Genomic DNA, 25,132 nt, shown 5'->3' with positions numbered 1-25,132 from the left:
TAACTGCTTATAAATTTTTTTCAATTCTGATATTCCTTCTCCTAGTTCAGATCAATGGAGCAAAATCTCCTGATCGGGAAGAAAAGCTCACTTTTTCTGTACCACCTGCATCCTCCTGAATTATGGCAAATTTTTAATTGCAGTCAAAATGTTTCCAATCGTGGAACCAATTATTTATTACACCTGCTGTTGAGTAGTTAAACTTACTTCACATTAAATTATGCATGGCAACAGATCACTGCTAATTAGTTAAATAAACTGAAAAGAGTCATACATTTTATAAAATTGAAATTAAGAGCTTTGGAAAGTGTCAGAAAAATATGGCAAATGGAGTACTGAAAGAAACTGTAGAATAATTCAGCATTTTATTAAGAAAAAGTGCTGTAATTCCTAATAAAAAGGGGTTCCTAGTAGAACTAATACAGTCACAGTTCAGTTTAATCATTTTTCATCACAATGAGCAAAAACAGGCAACAGAGTCAACTGGATTATCACCATTAGACTGAGAACCAGCAGAAAAGCTGGTCTCATGAACATTTGTTGCTCTTATGTCATCCCTTTTGACCTAAAAAACAAATTCAGCATAAGCATTGCTATCACATAACCTCAAAGATTAAGGCCCCTTGTAAGCTAAAGCTGCCCACTATGCTGCTAGAGGTTCTCCACATTAAATTCTTGCATGATTTTAAAAACAATGGATCAATCCTCCCCCTCTCTACTGACTTCAGATAAAATTAATTAGACATTACTACACTGGTAACCCAATATAGAATATGAAGATTTTAGACAAACACACCAATCAATCTTCCTGTTAGTATTACAGTAAGTAGCAGGAAATTAGAAATCCCTTGCACTTTTTTTCGCTGTATACAAGACTACATCATTTAGGGGTTTGTCTAAATCCACAGTATTAAAAGACTGATGGCCAGGTGATAGTAGGTCTTAGCAGACCTTTTACTTTAAAAGAAACATTACAAGACTGTATTGTTTCTTCAAGAGCAGAATTTGTATTTACAGCAAAAATGTATTTAGTGTGCTTTCCCTATTGAAGTTCTTCATTACTTGAACTATCAGAAATAAGTAGCCATGTTAAGAAGAAGTAATCATTGTGATAAATAAAACCTGTAACTTACCTTATACTGATCCTCCATTGCTGCCAGCTGTAATTTTATACCCTCGTTGATTTTCACTTGTTCTTTCCACTTCAGCTCCAGTTTAGCTAATTCATCAGCATAAACACTGCATTTCATCTTCTCATCCTAAAGTAGTTGATACCATGGCATGAAATATTTAGTCTTAAGAGATTCTCCCTCCCACCCCCAAAAATGTCACTCCATGCTCTAAAAATGAGACCATTTACAAATGGCTTCTACAAGCCTGACTCAAGACTCTGAAATGGTCAGGACCACAGAACACTGCATAAATTATGTTCAATAAGCATTTCTTTCCCTTAGTTTTCAACAAGCTGATATTCCTCTTTAGTTTCACAGTTTCAAGTTTCTTTGCATCCTAATATTACTAACCCTGACTATTCTTTCAAGTACCTCACTTCAATATAAAACCTCTCCCAAGTGACTTTCACAACCTAAGTATCTTTCATCCAGAAGGTCACAGGCAAAGCTTTCTTCAAAAATCACTATGGAATAAACATCCAGCAGAAGCCAATGCAGGCTCTCCATGGACAGGGTCATGAACAAAATTACAGGACAGTTATTACATCCTGGAAAACCTACTAAAATAGAATAGTATCATTGCGATAAAACAAGACACAAAATGAAGACAGACAAGACAACACTCAGAAACAACTTCTTGAACTGTTCTAAACTTTTCACCAGTGCCACTGATGCAATATGCCATCATCATACACACATCCAAACCGGCTAAATGAAAATCAAGTGCCAACTTTGGTTCAGGCAACCAAATAAATGCCTTTATGTATGACTGAGCCCAAGGTAGTTGGCAAAACCCACTCGGTGTGAAAACACTGTAAAAGCAATGACAGGCAACAGGGAAAAGTTACTTTGCTTTGGACAGTGTATCAGATCAACACTGCCACACTTGTTCCAAACATCAGCTGGTTTACAGCAGCCTGCTGAATTTGATTTATACGAGCAATTACACTTAATGTAAGAACAGAAAGTATTTAAAACCTTAAGCATGTGGACATTTGTTTTACTGTATCTTGGTTTTCCTTGTCTGGACCCTCTAAAACCATACATAGTCAAGAGCTGACCGAACAAAAATGCGTTTTCTAATGTTAAGATTTCTACCATAATCGCGGTGTATCACACGAACAAAGAAGGCAACTCAGCTGGGCAGGCCTTGTGGTTTTAAGGCCTAGCACCTACAGCTACTTTTTGTTCAGCTTTCCAAAGCAGCTGTTTACTTACTGCCAACATTTGCTTGCATTTCTTATACTTCTCTGTTTTCTCAGCAATCTCTTTATTCATCTCACGCACTTGCTCCTTTACCACGGATTCCGAAACTATGTCAGGTGAAATGGGGCTAACTGTGAACATTGAAGAAAAAAACAAAAACATGGATTTTTTTTCTTCCATAAAGTTTGTGTAAGAGAGATGGCAGCCCAGATTTGAGAGTGCATCAAAACCAGAGTGCTCCATGTTATTCAAAGCAGAGACAATCAGCATTATGTGCTATGTACAATCAGCAAGCGTACTGGCACATCTGCGTTCACTTCTCTCACATCAAGAGAAGATCAACATAAATACACACGTATGTAGTACCTTCCCAGGAAAGAAAACAAAACAAACACCAAAATATGTATGCTATCATTCTACATACTCTATTCTTACATAAAAATATGGAAGCATCTCAGCAAACTACTTCACCACACACTATCACTGAGCTTGTTGGGATTTTTTGTTTTAAAAAAAACTTGAATTTACTTTAGACAGGAGGAAACTAATAGAAATTACAACCTTTGGTCATTACAGACAGCAAGAATCTGTCAGTTATAAAACAACACAGAAAAAGCTAATCAGCAATTTTTGGCATTTATCAATTTAAACAATGATAAAATCACAGAATGGTTTGGCTGGAAGGGACCTTAAAGATCCTCTAGCTCCAATCCCCCTGCCATGGGCAGGGACAGCCTCCACGACACCATGCTGCTCAGAACCCCATCCAACCTGGCCTTAACACTCCAGGGGATGGGGCATTCATAAGTCCTTCGGGAAGCCTGTTCCAATGCCTCACCAGCCTCATAGGGAAAGATTTCTTCTTTAGTTTTAACCTATTACATATTGAAATTTTAGAAAATTATTTTTGCAATAGCTTAATAGTTCATAATAATTATAAACATTTTCTTATAAACCACTACACCTATAATTCATGAAAATAGGCAGTTGACTTGACCTTACCATCACATAATCAGAACTTTTCAGCAGATTGATTTACAGCAGAATGTTATAGTGGATAGTCATAATAACATGACTACAAAATTACTGTGACCTTATATCGAAAAATTGAGTAAGATTTTTTTTATTCCAAAAACTGTTTCTTAGCTTGGCAAAACCATCTCTGTTAACCATGAAGCAGAAATTCAAGAGTTCAGGTCTACTGACATTAAAAAATAGCAACTAAACTGATACATGATCTTATTTAAGATTGTTACCACTTGGTAAGAGACAAAATATTCAGCTCAATCTTCACATCTCTAATTAATGATTTAATTATAAGAACAAGTCCATCTACTTTACACTACAAATACTATTTGTGACTACTTTACATAGACAACACTTTCAGGCTTATAAAGGCAGACAAAATTTAAGCTGTTGATACCTGGAGATGCAGACAACTTTTTGTCTGTAAGGATGGCAGTAGCTGTCTCAATGTTAGATGCATCTGTCGGTTTCTGTTGATGCCCTGCATTTTTCTTTGTGAAAAGAAATTTTGTTTTGGTACTTGATTAAATGAAAGTCAAAGCACAAAGTAAAGTATCTTGCAAAATGCATCATTTGCTCCAAAATTAGACAGAACCATTCATTTAAACAGTGGGTAATGATAAATATACAAAAACATTTAATTCTACTAAGACTGAAATTGCTTCAGACTGAAGCAAGATTTTTATCATCTTACTTGATAAAGGTCTTTTTCCCTAGAAAGAATAATTTCTAAGCAAATTATTAGAAAAATCCCATTTTCTAGAGAATCAGTTACACTTTAATTCATTAATTTAAATCTAATACTCCATTAGAAAAATTGAGTCTGTATCAGAAATGTCTGCTGGACTTCTGGAGCAAAAGCAATAAAATCTGGTGTTTGCTGTAAGATGTACAACATTGCCAAAGATAAGGAAGATTTTTAAGGAAAAGCCACAGATGCTCTGATATGACACCTCATTCACCACTGACCTTCTGGATGAGAAGATGAGTTTTTATGCAATGTTCTGTGGGTAAGAGAAATACTTAAGTCTGGTTTTCTTAAGAATTCATATTTATGCATCTTGCCATTGTGCATAGGCGTTTTCCCTGTTTGAGCTCCTCTCCAACTCTAATTTTTACAAAATTCTGAAGAACTCAGCCCTCAAATCTGAAATTGGCTGACAGGTTCAGTTACTAGGTGGGCTAAGACTTATATCCTCATTCAAAAGATTCATTTATCTATGAAACAGACCTTGGAAGAGTCCTAAGATTACAAAATACATATGGAATACAACTCCATATTGTGTTGCAGAGACTTCTTTCCCACTTGGCTTTTAAACCCTACTTCAAGTTCTCTATTTCCCCACTTTTGGGCATGGGATGTTCTGTTGGGCTTTTTTGTGGTGGTACTGGACAAAGGTAGTAATTATGGATTTTCCCAGCTTCAGTTCTTCCTTGAACAATGTAATGCTTATAAGTTCATCCAAACTCTACTAGGCTTCTACACCAGCTACTATAAATTCTATGCTTGGTTTGAACAACTACCTAAAGAGAATCATAGAAGTATTTTCACAAGCAGGTTTGTGAAAGGAAATGGTAAAGAGTCATTGCTTACCACACATTTTAATCCTTTTTTAAAGCATTATTTTTCACAGAAAGAAATTAATTTGATTTTGAAATGCTACCAAAAAAGCAAGTGCAACTTATCCCATTCTACTTACTGCCTGTTCTGTAAACTTGTTTACTTGTTTTTGAAGTTTTTGACATTCTTTGAATTTCTCTTTGTAATGGTCAGCAGCCATCTGTAGACGAAGCTTCAGATCTTCAACTTCTCTGCGCAGTTCCTGTTCCACTGCGTTTGAAGCTTCCTTAAAAAAAAAACAAAAACAAACTGTTGTCCCTTTTGTTCAAATACCGCTATTTCCTAAAAAGTCTTTTTTCAATTAAAAATGCATAATGCTCTATGTAAGTACTGAAGCTCCTGTTTTCTTTCTGGGAAAGAAAGGAATAGCACAAGCAGTAGAGCACAGAGAGAAGCAGAATATGAGCTGAACTTCATTGCAAGCAGGACACAGTGAGGGACGTAAACAGGCACTGGTACAATAAGAGAGGCAGGTAAAGAAGATTCTTATTATATGAGTTCATTAATGTGTATCTAAGGTCTGAATGTATAGGAAAAGTCTGAACACCTTTCAGGGGGTGTTCCAGCTACCCTACAGACAAGTATAGCCACACAGCAAAAGTGCACAGGCCACAACTATTCCCTTGCACTCACTAGGTTTCACCTGGGAGTGGTTCCATGGTGCCACTACACTGATACATGAGCTACACAAACCACATCCAGCAACCAGACACAGGCCAGGCTTGGACACTTTCTGCTAACTGGAGGCATTCAGATGACTTGCTACTTCTTTCATTATACATTTCAAAGCATATTTCAAAACACAACTGAAACTCATAGGGAAAAAACATGCAATTCTTTGACATTTTAAATATAATAGCTCTTTTAAATGTTGTAATATTACAGTATTATTCTAATTGTGTTCAGCTCAATATATTTTCTTCTAACAGTTACATCATTACAGTAATCCTAGTAGCAAATGAATGCAATACAGTTGCAGTCACTGAAGACCCTTGATAAAGCTAACTTTCATCAAAATGTTGAAATATATGTTATCTCACTATACCTTTATCCAAGACTAAGGTCAAGACAGTTTTCATTACATTAATATTTTTGTACTTTTAAGTACTTAAAGCAAATTAACTTTGATTACAAATATTGGAAGGACTTTTAAGAATTCAGATAGAATCTATCGACGACAAAAGAACATTCTAAAACAACCCAAGTTTCTACCAATATATTTTCTTATTTGAATGAATATAATGCTTCTATAATATCTATGTTATTTTGAATCCTCTCCCTGCCTTAATTCACTTAACAGAATTAAGACAGGGAGAGGATTCAAAACAACATAGATACTGCATTGTTCTGTGAAAACAATGTGGGGAGAAGTAGATGTGAGTAAGAGTAGAAACCTCCTTTCTGACCAAACTTCCAAATCAGATAACATGCACTTGATTTAAGGTAGTATATTGAATGATGACAGAAAATTTGGTAATTATTTGCACTAATCATCCAGAAACCTATTTTATTCCCAGTAAAGATTTTATAAATACAGATAAACTTCAATACTAAAAATTTACCTGCTCATTTTTCAAAGTTGTGATTTTTATGAGTTCAGCTAAAGCTTCAGCAAGTTGCTTTTTGAATTTTTCATTTTCCAGCCGTGCACTGTGAAGATCTGCCATCGTCTTGTCCCGCACATTTACTGCATCACTCAGCTCTTTTGACATGAGAACAGCTTCTTGTTTGCTAGCCTGAATCTGATCCTCAGCTTTCCGAAGCTGCTCTTTCAAAACACTTGCCTCGTCCTAGGAAAGAGAAGAGATGGAAGAGAATTCATAATTTCTTAATTCAAAGCTTAAATACAGGCTGGTAAAGGGATTAGAAACATCTGAAAGAAAAAGCAAGATTTCCTGGTGGCTTTAGCAAAATTACTAAATCAAGAAGTCAGTACACAAGTACTACTTTTCTCACTTGTCTTCTCTGCGAGCAATGACATACAAATTTATTTCACTGTGAAATAAAGGCAAACTTTATTTTGTAGTGAAATAGTTTCACTATGAAATAGAAGTTTCAATTCTGAATTTTTGTTGGAATTTCAGCTTCGGTTTTAAATGTATGACCAAAAAACGTCTGTTTTACACATCTCTGCTCTTATCACTATAGGACTCCGGCATCAAAAGCAAAGTTCATCCCACAGAAACACACTGAAAGTATCAACAGAGCAAGAAGTTTTACAGTGCCTACAAATGGTTGATATAAAACACTGTAAAGCAGCTTTGGGATGTTTTTCTCACAGCTCTATTTCCCAAGATCTTGCACAACAAGCTTTCCAGAGGGAAGAGAGAACAAATAGTAATGAAGAGCAAGCTGCAGCATGTAGCACTAAGCACACAGGGCAATCCAAGAGCCCACTGACCAAGCTGAACTACCAACCTCTCACTCCTCCAAGAAGGCCAGGATTACAAAATATAATTTTAATTTTTTTTTTTTAAAGAAGCTACTATATAAAGCAGTCACTGCCTCTAGGCTCCCTGATGGCATAATCATCTTATTCTTGAGTCCAGGCATAAATTCAGCTATCTCTAGTCCATTATTTGGTCATTTTTTTTAATAGCATATAAGTTCAGAGGAATACTAATACATTTTGTAACCATTTCTAAAGATGTATAGACAAATAAATGCCCTGAAGTCCTATCTCTTAGCTATTTTTACAGCACATGATACATTGGGTAACATATTTCAGTAAATATCTGCAGTTTCACCATTTGGGATAAAAATATTAATGATCCCACCAGAAACACCAAAAGCAATTTAAGATTAATAAATGACATAAATGTTTGGTCGCTTCAGTACTAACACATATCCACTCCCTTCAAAATAAAACACAGTAGTAATTTAACACATTCAGAAACAAAAAAGCAAGAAAGAGACTAAAATAAGACGTAACTTAAAGCTAGTCAGTATGCCCTTTTTAAACTCTATGTCCATTCTCAACAGCACTACTTTTCCACTTCAATATTATATTCATAACTCATATTACTTTAAAACAATTTCTAGTCTTTTGAGATCCAAGTGGCTTTGCTGTGAAAATATTGGCAAGATACACCAGAAAGACGCCTGCATAATCTGACTTTTCCATGCCGGCCTCAAAGGCTATGTCTAAAGTGACTGTCTAATTTGGATCAAGAGCATATTTGTAAAGCAAAAGTCCCAGTAAATTTCATTATTGCCTATCACACTGCAGATCAGAGAACAATCTCAGGGCGCAGAAACTGCATTCCTTTTGGATGAAATGGAGGATGATGTACATCAGGAAAAAACACCTAATGGTTATTCTGTTGTGAGTTTAGCCTGGCTGGATGCCAGGTGCCCACCAAAGCCACTCCACAATTCCCCTCCTCAGTTGGATAAGGGGGAGAATATAACAAAAGGCTTGTGGGTTGTGATGAGGACACAGAGAGATCACTTAGCAATTACTGTCATAGGCAAAAACAGACTCAACTTAGGGGGAAAATTAATCTAATTTATTACCAGTCAAATCAGAATTGGATAATGAAAAATAAAACAAAATCTTAACACACTCAGACCCCACCTCCTCTTTTCAAGTTCAACTTCACTCCCAAATTCTCTATCTCCTCTCTTCCAGCAGCACAGCCAGGATGGGGAAGGGAGGCTGCAGTCAATTCATCACACGTTGTCTTTGCTGCTCCTTCCTCCTCAGGAGAAGGACTCCTCACTCTCTTCCTCTGCTCCTGTGTAGGGTCCCTCCCATGGGAGAGACTCCTCTACAAACTTCAATACACATCCTTCCCACAGGCTGCAGTTCTGCATGAACTGTTGCAGTGTAAGATGCCATCCATGGGGTGCAGTCCTCCAGGAACAGACAGCTCCAGCACAAGTCCCCTGTGGGGTCACACGTCCTGCCAGCAAATCTGCTCCAGTGCAGAGTCACAGCTTTCTTCAGGCACATCCACCTTCTCCAGCATGGGGTCCTCCACAGGATGCAGGAGGCAGCCTGTCTCACCATGGACTTCACCATGGACTGCTCCAACACCTGGAACCTTTTGCCCTCCTTCACTGACCCTGATGTCTGCAGAGTTCGGTCTCACATGTTTTCACTCGTCAGCTGCAATTTCTCTCACACAGTTTCCCACTCTCCCATAGTCTTCTTTAATCTGTTATCCCAGAGGCGCTGCCATCATCACCCGCAGGCTCAGCCTTGGCCAGAGATGGGTCCATTGGCTCTGTCAGGCATTGACTGGTATCAGTTCTCAGGGGAAGCTTCTGGCAGCTTCTCACAGAAGCCACTCCTCACAGAGGCCACAACCAAAACCCACACAAATCCAGTATAGGCATCCATAGCACCCAACAAGAAGTAAGTCTGAAGCAACCCCATGCGGACCACAGACAGCATAAATATGAGTTCTTCAGCAATTTCACTCTCCTGTTATACCACACTGCTTGCTAATCACAGTGCTGCCACAGGGTACACTAAGGCACCTCTTCCTTCAAACCCTACTGTCACTGCAGAGTTCTCAGCATTGTAGCTCGACAGCACATTCACCTAAGAAGCCCTTCAGCAATCTTTCCATGTCTCCTCTTTTCTTCTCCATCACCCTCTACAGTCTCAACACAGCTACATTAAACTTTTTCTTCAACCTCCTTTCATTTTTCACAAAGCTAAAAGCAATGCAGGAGCAGACCACTTTTACTGAACTCAAAAATTACCTTTCCACACATAGTTAATTTCAGTTCATCACGTGAGACCTCAACCAGCTCAAAAGGTGCAATACTAGAACACATCTCAGTCTTTTCATCATTTTCTGCATCTACAGAGAACATCATAATCCTCATGCCTCTTAGCCTACACTCTGGTGATTTCTTCAACTTCTTCCTTTCTTTTGTCAAGCACATACAACATTAGACATGTTTATTCAAATCAGGCCAATTATATTGAGTACTGCTTACCTTGTCTGATGAAGAGTGCAAAATAGCTTTCTTCATATTTTCTTTTTCAGCTATTAATAGCTGTAATCTGCCAACCTCCTCTTTATAATACGATATCATGTTTTCTTTGTTTGCATCCAAATTCTTAAACGTCTGGATTTCTTTTACTAGTTTGGTGTTTTCTATTTCTGTATTCTTCAAGTGTATCTGCAATGATGCTAAAACATGTCAAACTTCTTCCACGTTAGAACTACTGTTCACCTATCTATTTATGTGCTCACTAAATTCTAATCTATTCTAATCTGAGGCAGATTAGAACTGGTAAAGAGAAAAATGAAATATTTGATATTATCACTGCCCTCTAGCCCAAACTTTCTGTCTAGAATTCTCTCAGCATGGTCACCAAACAATAGCTCCACTCTACAGCTAGAAGTTTAAGCCCTAATTTCTCTCCACATCGCATTAAACTATTCAGAACTCACTCCTCTCCTCACAAACGCTGGACAACTAAGGACAAACAAAAGAGAAATGACTTGAAGAAAACTAAAGAGAAATTAAACTTCTATTAGTAACTGCCCACAGTCATCTAAGCAAACAGATCTACATCAGGAATATTAATTTTCAATGACAGCAAACTCCTTCTATATCTGCCTATATTAATGCAAAATAGCTCCTACACTCAAGTGTTTTCCACTCAGACCAGAAGACCCGTGTTATTTACAAAGGGATTCCAAGCTTGTAAAATATGCTTTGAGATTTTATAATTTAGGAACAGAAATAATCTTTTAAATACACTTGATCTGTTTCACACAACCTATGGATTTCGCAATTTTTGCACATTAAATTTTTTTCTGCTTTAGGGGAGGGAGGGTGGCAGTGTATTTTATTCTATATATGGGTGTCTCTCAACACCAGCAAAAGAAATAGGCCATGCCAGTAAAAACCAATGCAATGGAGAATCTACAAAGCTCAAGAAGAGGGATTTAGAAAACAAAGTCTGTAGAGAGAATTTAAATTACTAAGAAGTATTTTAGTTATGAAAAAGTGTGTTAAAGATGATCACTTACTGTGTGATACACTGTATAACTAAAGAATTTTCTCACTAGAATGTATTATTTTTTGTTATTGGGTCTGAGCTTTAATAAACTGGTGATTCATTCTCCTTTTTAGAGACCTTTTTATAACATGGTTGAATTCAGATGCTGTTTTCGTCATTCATTTTTATATGAGAACATCTATAACTACCTTAAAGATATGCTCACAGAAGGTACCCATTTCCTTTTTTCCTTAACAAATTCAATTTATCAGACTTCTCTATAAACCATTATTACCTTTATTTCAAACCACTTCATTCCAGTGTATACAGGTACATGTAATAAAGTTACCTTATAAAGTTCTTTTTCATCCTTTTCTGTCTTTAACACACATTCAAGTTGCTCCTTCTCAAGCATCACTTTCTTCAGTTTGTCCTTCAGACTAAAACATTGAAGAATTAATGGTACAGAACTATTAATACATATAATAAATATGTATTAGTACTATTAAGTCATATAATAAATATTGTTAGTTTAAAAAAAAAAAACACCTCTGGGGAAAAAGAAGTAAAATAAGGAAGGTAAGGAACAAAAGACTAAGTACCTGTCTAACTCAGTTTCTTTTGCAATGGCTTTCTGAGTAACAGTCATGATATCTTCTTCAAGCTGGAGAACCTTTGAAGCAGCCTCATCGTGCTTCTTCTTCAAGTCATTATTTTCCCTTTTAAAATCTTCTGATGCTTGAATATTTTCCTTTTAAAAAAATGCACACAGATGCCATTTAAAAATGTGATTCTTCAGAAGTAAAACACACTATTTGAATTAATGCCAAAATATGGCCATTAGATTTCTTCTCTTCCTTAAAATGTATAACTAGCCCATTTAAAGTATATATAAATAAATATATATTGAATATTTCTATGCACAGTTCATATATTAATAAGGGGTCAATAAGCAGTTTGTTTGGGCACAAACAGTTATTCAGAGCCTACCAAATACTTCAGAATACAGAATAAACACATTATTTCCTATCTTTTGCCTATTTCCTTTAGGCAAACAAACCACTGACTGTCTAGCTTAGGAAACAAAGAACTTTTATTTCTCTTTGTACTTGCTTTTCCTTAAAAAGAAGACCTTGCATTTTTCCACACAGTTACGCCACAGTAGCAAACCACAGTAAAGACAACTTCAAGCAGAAGGAGAAACAAAACAAAACAAAATTCTGATTTAGAGCTGGTTACTACATGACATTCTCCTAGCTAGAACATACAGAATGCCTCACATAGCTCAAAGAAGCTCACGCAACCATTGCAGGATTTATGGAAGCTGAGATAGAGGATAATGACAATACCCAAAACAGATTCCTTTGTCTGAAAAGTGACAAATACAATATGGGAAACCACTCTTAAGTATTGCATTTGTTGTCTAATTACAGTAATGTCCACATTGTTCTAAGGCAATGGACAGCTGAATGGTATCTCCACTGCAGCAAAACAGCCATTTAAAGTCAAGTTACCTTAAATCAGCCTGAAAATGGGGTTTTTTTTCAATATAAGCATTTTGTTGAAAAAAATAGATAAGTAACACTAAAATAAATCACACATACTGAGATAATATGCCACCCTTTTTCTGATATTAAAGTATGATAAAGCTCAGCTAATTACCAACCATGACAGTGGCATGAATCAAAGTGTAAAACGAGGTCAAGACAGACTGACCAACATACCTAACTACAGCATGACTTAGGAGTGTTTGTGTAGCTACTAAGGTACAAGTTGTCTTTCTGCTCTAGATTTGGAAGATTAAAGCACTACTTCATCTATTCATTTTTAAACAAAGCTCAAAGCCCTGAAATAACAAGACTGTACTGTTACATCAAGAGAAACACATCAGCCAGACTTTATGAAGAACCCCTACTGACCAAATTCCAACCTAACAAACAATGTTTTAAGTACAATAAAATATAATGAGGACTGGGTTTAGTCATTAATTGTCAAGATACACTGTTCACAAGTATAATTAAGCCTCACTTTTACAAGCAACTAAACAGAAGTTTGAGCATTTTGATTTTTTTTTGGGGGGGAGGGGGTTGAGGGGTAGGCAGTACTGAATTGAGGAGTGGCAAATGTATCTGATGACTCATTCACTTGCTACACACTAAACCAGCATGTAGATTTTAATTTTTGTTATATATGCTACATAAAAAAAGGACTAATATTTTACTACTATTTGAACTCTGAATGGCTTTCTTATGTCTTAATATTAAAAATAATTTCAAGGGATCATGAATGTGCCATCTTTTTTTAAAAAACAGCATTGGAGAAGATAACCCACAACTTTCATAAGCCTTTATTTTTTTAAGAGCTATCAGCTTCTTGCAACCAAAAATACAAATACGTGGTGTAACAAGGGCAGGATATTTTAATTAAAGTCAGTATTCCAAGTAAAACTTGCTATACAACCAGCAGCAACAACACACTCTATAATTGCTTGTCCTCCCCTAGTGCAGTGGAGACTAATTACTTGCTCCTGTTTTGAAAGCCTAGTATAGTAAAAACTCTATTTCAATGCATATCTGTGTTTTCTCTAAACACCACTTTGGCATAACTGTAACTGCTGTAACCCAAGTGCCTTCAAAAGAATTTAATCTGATACATTATATATACAAACTGTACAAACAGTTCAAACAGGCTGCCAAAGGTAACATATATTAAAAGGAATTAATAGCCTGAAAAAAATTCTCTCCACAAACAGCATTACAATTGATGCTGCTTTGCTAGTTATTCTAAAGGGAAATGGTACTAAAATGTAAAAGTTCCATACTTAACAGATTCTCACCTAATAAACTTGTTTAGATACAACTAAAGCCCTACAGTTTTTAAAGAAAAAAAAAAGGATTAATTTTTAGAGATGACTTGTTATTTTACAGAATTCTTAGTAATTCAATTTAGATGCAGCAACCCCTAGTTCCATACACTGGTTACAGTGGTTTCAGAGCCTGTAAAATTTAAAATGAGTGCTCTTAGACTATTTTACAGGTAAAGTCAACTGTGTTTAGAAGGAGTCTAAAGGGGAAGAATATAATAAATACATCAAATAAATGTACAACCTCTTACAAAAAAGATAATTACTTTCTGTAATCATTACTTTAATTCATTTATCTTACCTGGTACATCTACCAATATTATGTATTTTCTTCCACCTTCTTAACAGAGGAATAAAAAAAGCACAGCAAGAGCATGAATCATTTTAACGAACTGGTTTAAAAACACTCAACAATTTTAATGTTATTTTTAATCCAGTTACAAATGCAGCTACCCCATCTCCTTCCCTAGAGTTGCAACAGCCATAAGGGTGGAAGTGGGAAGCAAACTGCACCACAAGAGTAAGCAACCAAAAATTACTTAAATCAGCTTTATTGCTGCAAAAGAAGTTATCAAAACAAAAATTCCTGTACCTACTAGGAGTCTCATTAGGAAAATGAAACAATAAAAATTCAATGAGCTCTAAATTTCCCTAGAATCAAAATTCCACTTTGAAAATCTTGATATACCTTCAGATAGGGAACAAGAAGAAATATGGGGGTTCCAAAATCTTTACTGCTGTTCTAAAATGGCAGAAGATTTAAGACTGATTATTTTTAAAATCATTTTATAGTAATTCCATGTTACACTGTCCTCATAAAGCTATTACAAGCTCTACCTAAAGGATATGCAAAGATCATGTCTGGGGTCATCCTTGAAACAGGTTTAAAATCCATGTAATAAATAAATCTCCACGCAAAAGGACTAATAATCTTTCATTTGAGAATGGAATAGCCATAATATTTCTAAATTCTCACTTTTATAGGAGAACACCATGGCAAAAATCCCCACATTCAACAATGCAGAACAACATGCTTTCTCTACTTATTTCTTACTTCTAGTAGATTTTTACAACAGCAGTAAAACATTGCTGAGCACAGTCTGGTTAATGGAATGGTACAGACATCTCTTCCTATGATTAGCACATACAAGACATTTTTCAAACATACTGAAGGTAGAGAGAGATCCAGCAGGCAGAATAAAATACTTCAAAAATACAATCCAAGAATACTTCCAGACATGACACCTTGCAGCACAGCAATGGTCAGCATAGCTTTTTATGTTTCATCCTCCCTCTTCATAACATGCAGAACTCCATATCAACCTTTTCAAAACCATCCCACACCTAAAACATTCACCTTTGATTAATGGCTAGTATCTGCAGCCCCTTTTTTCACCTTTTAGAGAATGCATACACCATAATGAAGAGGGGTGAGAAGTTTAAAATGAGCTATGCAGCTCAAACTGAAGAGGTCAAATCACTAAATACAAGGCAATGTATTTAAAAAAAAATTAAAAAAAAAAAGCAAACAAACACCAAAAAAGAAAGCAGCACCACCTTTCAGCTGGATTGATTTATCTGGATGCAATTTAATGTCAGAGGAACCATTAAATTTGATATCCTACAGAGAATTTAGGGGGCTTAGATCAATTATCTGCAGGAGCCTTTTCTTTATGCCACTGACATCACAGCAGCTCCAACAGAACCATGTGAAACACTTGTCTGACATCATACTCTGTTTAAGGACCTCTGAGTATAAATGATGAACACAACAGAGCACCACTGCAGCCAGTGCAAAATCCAGGTCTGCCCATAACACATAACACGAAAGTTCTGAAAGGAAACCTCAAGTTGTAATTTCTCTTTCTAAAAAAAATTTCAGCATTCAGTAAAGTAAAAGAGTAAACCAACTCCAAATAAAGTCAATGACATTAAGCTTTTATCCTTGTGACTACGACTTGTAATAGAAATACTGCTCTAAAAAAGACTGCAGTCTGTCTACTTTAAAAATATAAAATGTCACAGCGGTAGTACTTTAACTAACATCATAAAGTGATCAAAACTACAAAACTAAGGTCTGCAAGGTCTACAAAACTAAATCTGTAAGAGTTAATCTAAGTTACATCAGTCACTCAATTACTGTCATGAAGACTACAAACATGCAAGTTTTTGCAGGAAGCAGCTGAAGCATCTACACACACTATGATTTTGCAGCATGTATTTACATGTCAGAATGTAAATTTCTTAAAATGTGCTATAATTTCACTATAAGCTACTGATTTTGCAAAGTCGTTTCCATGAATACATAATTTGAATTGTAGAATATCTCAAGTTACTATTTAATTTTCCAGTGAAATAATTTTCAATTGCCCAGTTTAAGAAATATTCACACACAGAACAGTGAGAAAAACATGAAACATGGTTTTCTCTTCATATGAAGTTTATAGTACCCAAGGGTGCTGTAATTGCTGGTACCAACCTGAGCAAATTCTGAGTGCTTAATTTGTGTCTAAAATTAAATGAAACTGTGGGGAGGTTTGCTTTTTGGGCTGGGGGGCAGTTTGCCTTTTGGACGGTTTTTTGTTACTTAATTTTTGGAGATTTTTTCCCCCTGAAACAATGCATCTTCCTGACCATTAGATTTTCATACATGCAGCACCACAAACAGTATGAACAGAGCCTGGTCTAAAGAGACACTGAAAAAACAACTGATTCACTTACTTCTATGCACTCAGGCTGAACTGGGCACTTGCACTGCTTACTCATACTGCTGACATTACCACATTGCACAACAGTCTTTTTTCACTACCTAAACAGAGAAACTTCTCCTTAAAATGGCAACTTCTCCTCAAAAGCCAGCTTAAATGAATCCCTGATATTTTAATAAAATTCTCTAATAAATACAGCTGCTGTGCAGGTAGAACTTGTCAGCAGAATGTGACTTTACATGGATGATTTATTAAAATTCCCCATCAGATAGATGAATAAGCCCACTTTTAAAAAGTGGGCTTGAATGGTAAATTAAATTTACAAAAAGCATGAAAGAACAAGTTTATGAAGTCAGTAAATTCACTTCTGCATCAATTTATGCCAGCATCATAACAGAAACACTATTCAAATGTTCACAAGATCAAAGGATGAACAGGCAGTCTTCAAATCCATTGCTTCTGACTCAAGCTAAACATAGAAACTACCGCCAGAGGAATAAGACTTGTCACCAGTCACATGGAAGAAATCAGTTTAGAAGTGCCCTCTTCCCACTAGAGGGAGACCAATGACTGCAAAAGCATCTTTTGCAAGCTCTGCTCTCTACAAAAGTACAAAACCAGTGTTCACAAAATTGAACAGTTGCAGAGTATCAAAGGAATGACCAATGAAAAACACACAATGACTACTACATGCTTCTCTTCAGCACAGTAAGACTGAATCTTAAAACAGTAGGCAAGTGCACTGCTGCCACAGACCTTACACACAGTTTAAGCATACACAAAACTGGGAACACAAAGACTAAGAAGCATTCTTTTTATGTACAGAGCTATACACATTTTATATTCATAATGTCTAAGATGAAGATTAGAAATATTCATATTATCATTTTCTAAACAAAAACATACTAAGCTTTTGTTCTATTTCTTTTTAAAGTTCGTTTCCTTCAATTTTTAAAAAGGAAAATATATGCAGATAAAAGCAGCATAATAATGTTATTCAACACACTGAATATGAAAGTAAACCAAACACCAGTTTATGAAAGTAAAGCAAAGGAAAAGCTGAAATATTAAAAGCAACCTGAAACAGTTCTGTAATCATGTATAATGTGTCATCTTCTTAAGCAAAATAATCATAGTGTGTAACTATATCATTATTTTAACAGTGTTATATTGCTAGTGTTGCAAGTTATATATATGGCATGATGCTAAATAAAAGTATGCTACCAGGGAACGTCACCCTAGTAAAAACAAACCGAAACACTAACAGAAGGTTGTAGGAAAAAGATGTGACATTTCTGAAACATTTCCAATAATTTCGCATTTACTCTGAATTCCCACACAGAGTAGTAACAGATTAAGTTAAATCTTCACACTCAGTAAGAACTATTTTAATGTCATCTGGGGAAAAAATGTAGGAATGGCTTAAATGACATGAAAACTGCTGCAAAGGAATAGTATGCTCTCCTCTAACTGAAAATATAGCAAGCCTATGGCAAGCCTTTTTCAAAAGGCTAAACGAGGGGGGCAGGAAATTTTCATCCTTGGGAGCAGGAAAAAGGAAAGGCCACTTATACTCTCTCCAAACTGATTCTGTCAGAAGAACTACATACTGAATTAAGGAGGCCTTGGATAAGAGAAAAAAGATCAACCTAAAAGAAACAGAGACTGAATTTGTCCCTCATCTTACAATATCTCTTTAGCAGGGTGGGGTTATTAACACAACTTAGTGGTAATAAACCATAAGTACACACTAAAAAAGTGGGGTTGGACAGCATGTTCCCTCTGAGTGCAAACACTGACTAATGCAGAGCTGTGTGCATTGCAAATATTTTCTTCTGTGACAGTGGCAACAACAAAAAAATTTTGTCTGCAGAATCATTCATGTGTTGTATTCAATTTTTTTTATTAATGCGATAAAGCACTAAAAAATTACCCAAATCTAAAAAAGCAAAAGCCTTAAGGGACAAGAGTGCAATAACATGTTACAAGAAGATCTGTTTCAGTAACTCTAATAGCACATTACGACTTTATGCCTGAAAGCGTTTATTCCTCCTACCTTGGGTAGGAAATGACATGGCTACCTTTTAAGAAGGCAACACAAAACTGTTTATCTCCTGAACAACAAGGGCACCTTAGCAAACCAAAGTCTGTATTCTGCTGTAGCCATTAATTTCAAGTGCCACAAACACAGGGACTTCTCCTATTTGTAAAACTCAAAAAACGGGAATCTTTTCAATACCTGAAAACATGCATAGATCCCAATAGTCAAGCCTCATGGAGCACTGATTATATTACACCCAAACAGACTCTTAAAAGTTCTTAAAAGACTGACCTACTTTAAACTTCTCTCTTCCTAGTATTTTCCCCAACCACTTACAAAATACCCCAACTCAGCAAAAAGCAGACAGAGAAGACACCAGTTCCACTGCCCAAAATTCTGTAACTAGGTGTGAAGAGAGGTCATTTAATAAGGAGTAGGAGGGAAGCACTAATTGGGATTAGCTGTGGCATTGTCATGTCTACAACTAACCTGTCTATTTCAAGAAAGCAATTTTTAAGAAGCATTTCTCAGTGATCCAAACTACTTCTGAGCTATTTTTGAAAACAAAGTACTGATAAAAATCAACTTTGGTGTTGATTTTTATATCAAGGATAAAATCATCTAAAGGCACATGAATAAATATGAATAAAAATGGGATTTTAATAGAACTGTTTTTTAAGGAAACATTTTCAAATTAGGAACTTAGAGCATTCCCATCCTGCACCAAAGTAAAGTAACTTAGGTACTATTGGTGTAGTAACTTTGGTACTTTTGGCTACTACTACCCCTAACCCCTTAAATAACTTTGGTACTACAAGGCCTAACCACACCTTCCACATTCTGCTCAGTTCAATTACAAAAATATAACATAGTTGAACAACAGATTTGATCAAAAGACAAAACACATGAGGTAAGATACCCATATAATTTCCTGTGAAGAAACTAAGAAAGATTTTCAGAAATTGGGCAGATTGGCAAATATTATGCATTTAGGAGTTCATAACTCCAGGGCTCCCTTATCACAACACAAATGTAATAAGCATATTTTAGTTGCCAATACATTGGCACCATAAAGAGCTCTGCACTCAATTAGGATCAAATACATGTGCCTGTACAGACACATGCACTTCCCTGACACATGCAATTACTGCTTTTTAAACACACTGCTTTGTACTACTGTAGATTTTTTTAGAACTTTTTGCACAAGCAGAAATATACTGTTTATTTCCTGATGGAAAATAAAAAGAATGCTGTTAAGAGATTGCACATGGGTTCAATGTAACTTACCTTTACTTTTAACAGAAATACATTGCTATCAATTACAGCTGCCTTAAACCATAATGATAATGACATCCAGTACATTACAATAATTATATTTTCTTATATGGCCCATTCTGTTTTATTAATTGTTGTTGACTCGTCTAATACACTCTAAAGTATACTGGAAGATTTTTAAAGTAGAATTCAAAAAAGTTAAACCTTTGCCTAAGTTAAAGATTTTTTAAAATACAGATTTTAAATTCATCTGTTCCACTTACTACCTATTTTGTATATAAAAAGTTTGTAGAGCATAACTAAAAATTCACACGCATATGAAAAAAGAGAACTAGAAACAAAAGAAGAAAATAAAAAGCCCCCATAGTACTTAGTTAAAACTTTCAGTCAAAGGCAAAAAACGTATAAGCCAAGCCAAAACAACATGGCCTGCACTAAGCACCTGTGAAGATTCTGCTGTTATAGAAAATACAAATACATTCTGATTACTTATCACTTCTAAGATTACCCCCTGTAGTCTAATATAAAACCATCCAAATTAACACACTGCTTAGGTTTATTGCCATCAACAACTACTCACATCACACAAAGAGCACTAGATTATCTGGGGGCTGTGTTCAGGAGCTGCTCTGTAAGACCTGTCTTAGTGGTTAGTTGGAATGGAGGTGTTTTGTGGAGTTGTTTCGTTTGGATTTTGGGGTTTGGTGGATGCTTTATTTTTTTAAGCAAGTCAGAAGAAAAATAAAACCTAGGTACTGAAATTCAGCTGAGCGCTGCACCAGTGCTTCTCAGAAATCTTTAAATCAATCCATTAACACACTGTATGTATTCCCAGCAAACATATATTACATAATCCTGTGATCTACTGCTGTATTTTGTGTACTGGGCTGGGGGGCATGGAGAGTCAGTCATCTTTAAGACTAGAGAGATACATATAAAGCACTGCTTATTAAAATATCCAATGTTTAAAACATTAAGTTACTGCACCTGATTTAGTAGATGCTCACCTAATTTTCAGGAAAAACACTCAATTTATATTCTGCTTATATACATAAAAAAATTAACACTTTTTCAACTCAGCAGGTATGTTCCTTTTTTTTTAAGTGAGAAACAGACAATAGGAAAAAAAAATGCAAAATAAGATGGCATCAAATTCTTAGAGACAAAAAAAAATTGCCTAAGTTAGAAAACTTCCATAGTATTTCAGCCCAGCAAAGAGCTACATCAGCCTCAGGTCAGGTGTAGCTAAATACAAGTGACAAGTTTGTCATACTGCATTCTCTCTTCATGAAACTACAAGGCCAAAGCAGAACAATAGTAGATTAAAAAGAGAGAGTAAAAAACACAAACTCGAACATTCCTGAAATTAAGTTCTATTTGCTAAATTCTGGTATCTATAGAGGCAAAACTATTCTGGATTAGAGAAGTTCACAGAAAAATGTGAGAAAGCATTGAGACATTTTTGTTCCTATGCAGTCTAACTGTATCCTTGCGTGACAGCAATCAGAACCCCATTTCAGAAAGTGTTTTAAAAGAGAATTGTAAAGCTAACATAGATTGGAACTGACAGTTGTTTTCAAACGTTTTTTTAAATAAGAGCCTCAAGGGACAATGAACAGTATTTATGTAGCTCACTCAGATTTATCCACCAAACTTATATGATCTGTAAATAATGAAATATGAATTTATATCTTTCTCTCATTGATTTGAGCTAGTTCTCCCATGCATGTGAAATTAAAATCATTTTTTAATAGAAAAAAACTTTTTTCTGAACAACATCTTATCATTTCTTTTCTCCTTAGCCAACACTCCAGTCCATTTCATTCACTGTTCAAAAGTATACTACAAAGCACTAACATTTTCAAGTTCTCTCAAAAAATTCCTATTAAAGGTGTATGACACAGGACTGTTGACATGTACATACTAGTTCCTAGAAATAGTCTATTAACTGCTGTCCACATCTAAATTATGCAGGTTTCATTACTTCAAATTTGTCCATGTCACCACCTCCCTCCCACATGTTTTTAATCTTCTCCTAGAAGTTGGTTTTTTTAAAAAGCAGCAGCTTAAAAATAGATTAGGTCCAACTTTTAGGTGCCCTTTTTATAGTATTAGATTTCGTCCTTACCACACAAGAATTTCAAATTAAGCTGGCTTTGGTTTAGGCTACATTTACATCTTCACTACTGACTAACCCTTTAAGCAGATTTTTAGGTTTATGTTTTTCTCTTTTTGAATTGTGAAACCTTTTAAGAGAAGACAGTTACTAGCTACTTTTCACTATTTACACACCTTGGCAGAAGCATTCTCTGTTGATCCTTGCTTTTCACACCAAAAATTGTTACCATTTTGTTCTGTGTTCTACGCAATTATTCCCTAAGGAGAGGTTTTTTTAAAAGTTTTCCTCTATTTTAAATTAAAGTAAGCAAACTTTAAATTATCAACTACTTTCCACTATGAATTCCACAGTTAAATATCAAACATCTGGTAACAGTTGTCATCGATTATCTTACCAAGCCTGGTAACAAAAGCTTTAAATATTTCAGCCATTTTATGACATAAAAGGAATTGTGGCAGGAGGTTAATAGGAACTGACCTATTCTAGTTTAAATGTCTATCAAACTGCTCCCAAGTTTTGATAGCTGATTTTCACAGTTTGACTGGTTCTTGAAAACGCAGTAATACAGACATTATGAGTCAGTTCTAATCAGTTAAACAACTAACCTTTTGCTCTGCTTGCAGTTGTTCACATCTCTGCTTTTCATGGTTAAGTTCTTTTTCCAGTTGTTCAACTTGATCTCTGAGTTGTGTAGTTTCCTTTTCCAGAACAGAAGTTACCTTTAACAGCTCCTCTTTTTCTTTTATTATTTTTTCAATTTTAAACTGTAAAAAAAAAAAAAAAAAAAAAAAAAAAAAGAAGAAAATAATGGGGTTTGGTAATTTTTCTCCCTTTCATTCTAACCAAACAAGTGGATAAGTAATTACTCCAGTGTTTGAGCAGAAACACAAACTGTGTGCTCCCTGTTTAGGTTATTACAGTTTTCCCCTTATTCTCAAATTTCTGAAGTTTAATTGCTCTTACTGCATAGTACCAGACTAGCATTACATAGCATACTTTGCAGTGTCCTGATTTGTCCTCAATTTTTCCTTCCTTAAATGAAGTTCCTTTACTGTTCCCAAGTGACAGCAACTCTGGAAGAGCTAATTGTGATGATGACAGCTTGGTGACAAAATGACAGCTGACTCTAGAGACACACATTCTCTCTACAGCAGTATTTGAGGAATTTCTTGAGAAAAATGAATATGCACATACACCCCACACCACACAAACACCTGAAAAGTAAACCCTGGAAGATGAAAAGTAAGCCCTGTGTCCTTTCACCTAAAGGGAGTTTATAACAAAGACAAGCAAACTATTTAGTAAGGCTATTCTAGTAACAGAGCAAGGGGTTTTGAAGGTTTTGAACTAAAAGAGGATAAATTCAGATTAAAGGAAGAAATTTTTATGTTGAAGGTGGTGAAATACTAGAAAGGGTTGCCAAGAGAGGTGGTAGATGCAACACCCTTGGAAAAGTTGAAGGTCAGGCTGAATGGGGCTGTGAGCAACCTGATCCAGTTGGAGATGTCCCCACTCACTTCAGGGGTCTGGAGTATATGACATTATATAGCTCCTTCCAACCCAAACCATTCTATAGTTCTATAAACAAAGATCATAAAAAATACTTGAGAACTTATTTAATTTTAGTACTACAAGTACATATCTGAAAAGCAAAAACATTCCAGATGTATCTCTGTACTAAACCTCTCATCCCTAAATTTTGAAAGCCATAAATCAAATACATGCATGTATGTGCCTAGATGCACCTAACAGGATAAAATGTCTGATGCCAAAGTAAGGGACCTGCACTGAACAATTCTCCAAGAAGCAATTCAAACAAAAGTTTGCTTGGGTTTCTTTTTTGTTTGTTTGTATTTAAACAGGGTTCAGCCTACAAACTGCAACAAGCAGAGGTAAGACACCTTGACTCTAGATATACAAGACCAATCACAACTCTCTAGCAAAGAATACATTGCATAGAAAACTGCTTTAAATAAAGTAAGAGCCACTCTAAGATATTTAGGCACCTGCAATTATTCAGCTCAGTCTCCTGGGCTCTTAACTTGGGCAAAAATAAAAGCATACTGATTCCATAACTGATTCCATAACTCTTTTTCCTTACAAGCACAATGTCACACAAAGGGTATCTTCCCCCCCCTCCAGTTAGTTGGTGACTACACATGTGAGAGAAGGGCAGCATCTACTCTTATGTTCCTCTGTCCATGCTTACTGCTATACATTTTTACATCTTGATTTGTTTAACCTGTAAATGTTCTGAACTTCAACCAAATACTACAGAACAAGCCAGAAATATATACATTACACAGACACATGCAGGTCTTTTCCTACTAGTTTTTTTTTCAGTATCTATGATTGTGTGTACATAGTACAAAAAGAAATAGCATTTTAAGAATTTTTGTATCAAACCTCAAGAAGTCCAGCTTTTGTGGTCACCACTAACATATCAGAGTTTCCTTCATCTTCCATAGTGAGCAATTCTTCAACAGGAGAAGAGGTACGAAACTGGAAAGGTGTGCTTGCTCCACGGATTTCTCCTTTGTAAGTCACGTAACAGAACTGATAAAATTCTCCATCATCATTTGGTAGATAATATCCTATCAAAATAAATTCATATTTGAAGAAATATTCTACACAAGCTTACAAGCCTCCATCTGCAGACAGATTACCACATCATGTTTGACTTACAGATTTCATGCTCATTGCCTTCATATGGCATAAATATCCCACCAAAACAGCTGAAAGGAAAAGTCATCCTATTGAGCAACCTTCATTCCCCAGCAATTTCTACTAGCATTTAAGACAAAGATTAAACAGAGTTAGGCAATAGCTGCTGTAAGTACACATCACCTCACATACATCAGGTAACAGCTGCTGCATATACATTTATGAAACAATCATTGCAATCAGATCCATGAAGTTGCATCATGCCCATATTATCATGTGACTGCTGTACAGTCACAGAACAGAGTGTAACTGATTTTTTGGCCTTGAAATACATACACAAGCAAATACAACAGAAAAAGACAAAATAATATGCAATGACAAGACATCGGCAACTTCACCAGGTAGCACTTGTACATAGTATTTTGCTGTTGTTTTGGAGGGCAGGGGTTTGTGGGACAAACATCCTTTT

General features: G+C 35.7%; 1 protein-coding gene across 4 annotated transcripts in view; it reads right to left on the bottom strand.

The window, feature by feature from the left end:
* TAX1BP1 (Tax1 binding protein 1) overlaps positions 1-25,132 on the bottom strand; it is a 55,764-nt gene that overhangs the window by 11,246 nt on the left and 19,386 nt on the right. The window contains exons 4-13 of one of the 4 annotated variants that reach the window (XM_064704533.1): positions 24,406-24,593; positions 22,605-22,763; positions 11,596-11,744; positions 11,343-11,433; positions 9,979-10,164; positions 6,588-6,815; positions 5,105-5,251; positions 3,802-3,895; positions 2,391-2,509; positions 1,134-1,259 (exon numbers count right to left, since the gene is read on the bottom strand). In XM_064704533.1, the coding sequence (XP_064560603.1) occupies positions 1,134-1,259; positions 2,391-2,509; positions 3,802-3,895; positions 5,105-5,251; positions 6,588-6,815; positions 9,979-10,164; positions 11,343-11,433; positions 11,596-11,744; positions 22,605-22,763; positions 24,406-24,593 (1,487 nt within the window). The remainder of the gene's footprint in view (positions 1-1,133; positions 1,260-2,390; positions 2,510-3,801; positions 3,896-5,104; positions 5,252-6,587; positions 6,816-9,978; positions 10,165-11,342; positions 11,434-11,595; positions 11,745-22,604; positions 22,764-24,405; positions 24,594-25,132) is intronic. The other 3 variants (XM_064704534.1, XM_064704535.1, XM_064704536.1) reach the window with 3 other exon arrangements.

The sequence above is a fragment of the Zonotrichia leucophrys genome, chromosome 2, assembly GCF_028769735.1.
Source record: "Zonotrichia leucophrys gambelii isolate GWCS_2022_RI chromosome 2, RI_Zleu_2.0, whole genome shotgun sequence".
In the NCBI taxonomy this organism is placed as follows: Eukaryota; Metazoa; Chordata; class Aves; order Passeriformes; family Passerellidae; genus Zonotrichia; species Zonotrichia leucophrys.
This window is presented reverse-complemented; position numbering and strand designations above follow the sequence as displayed.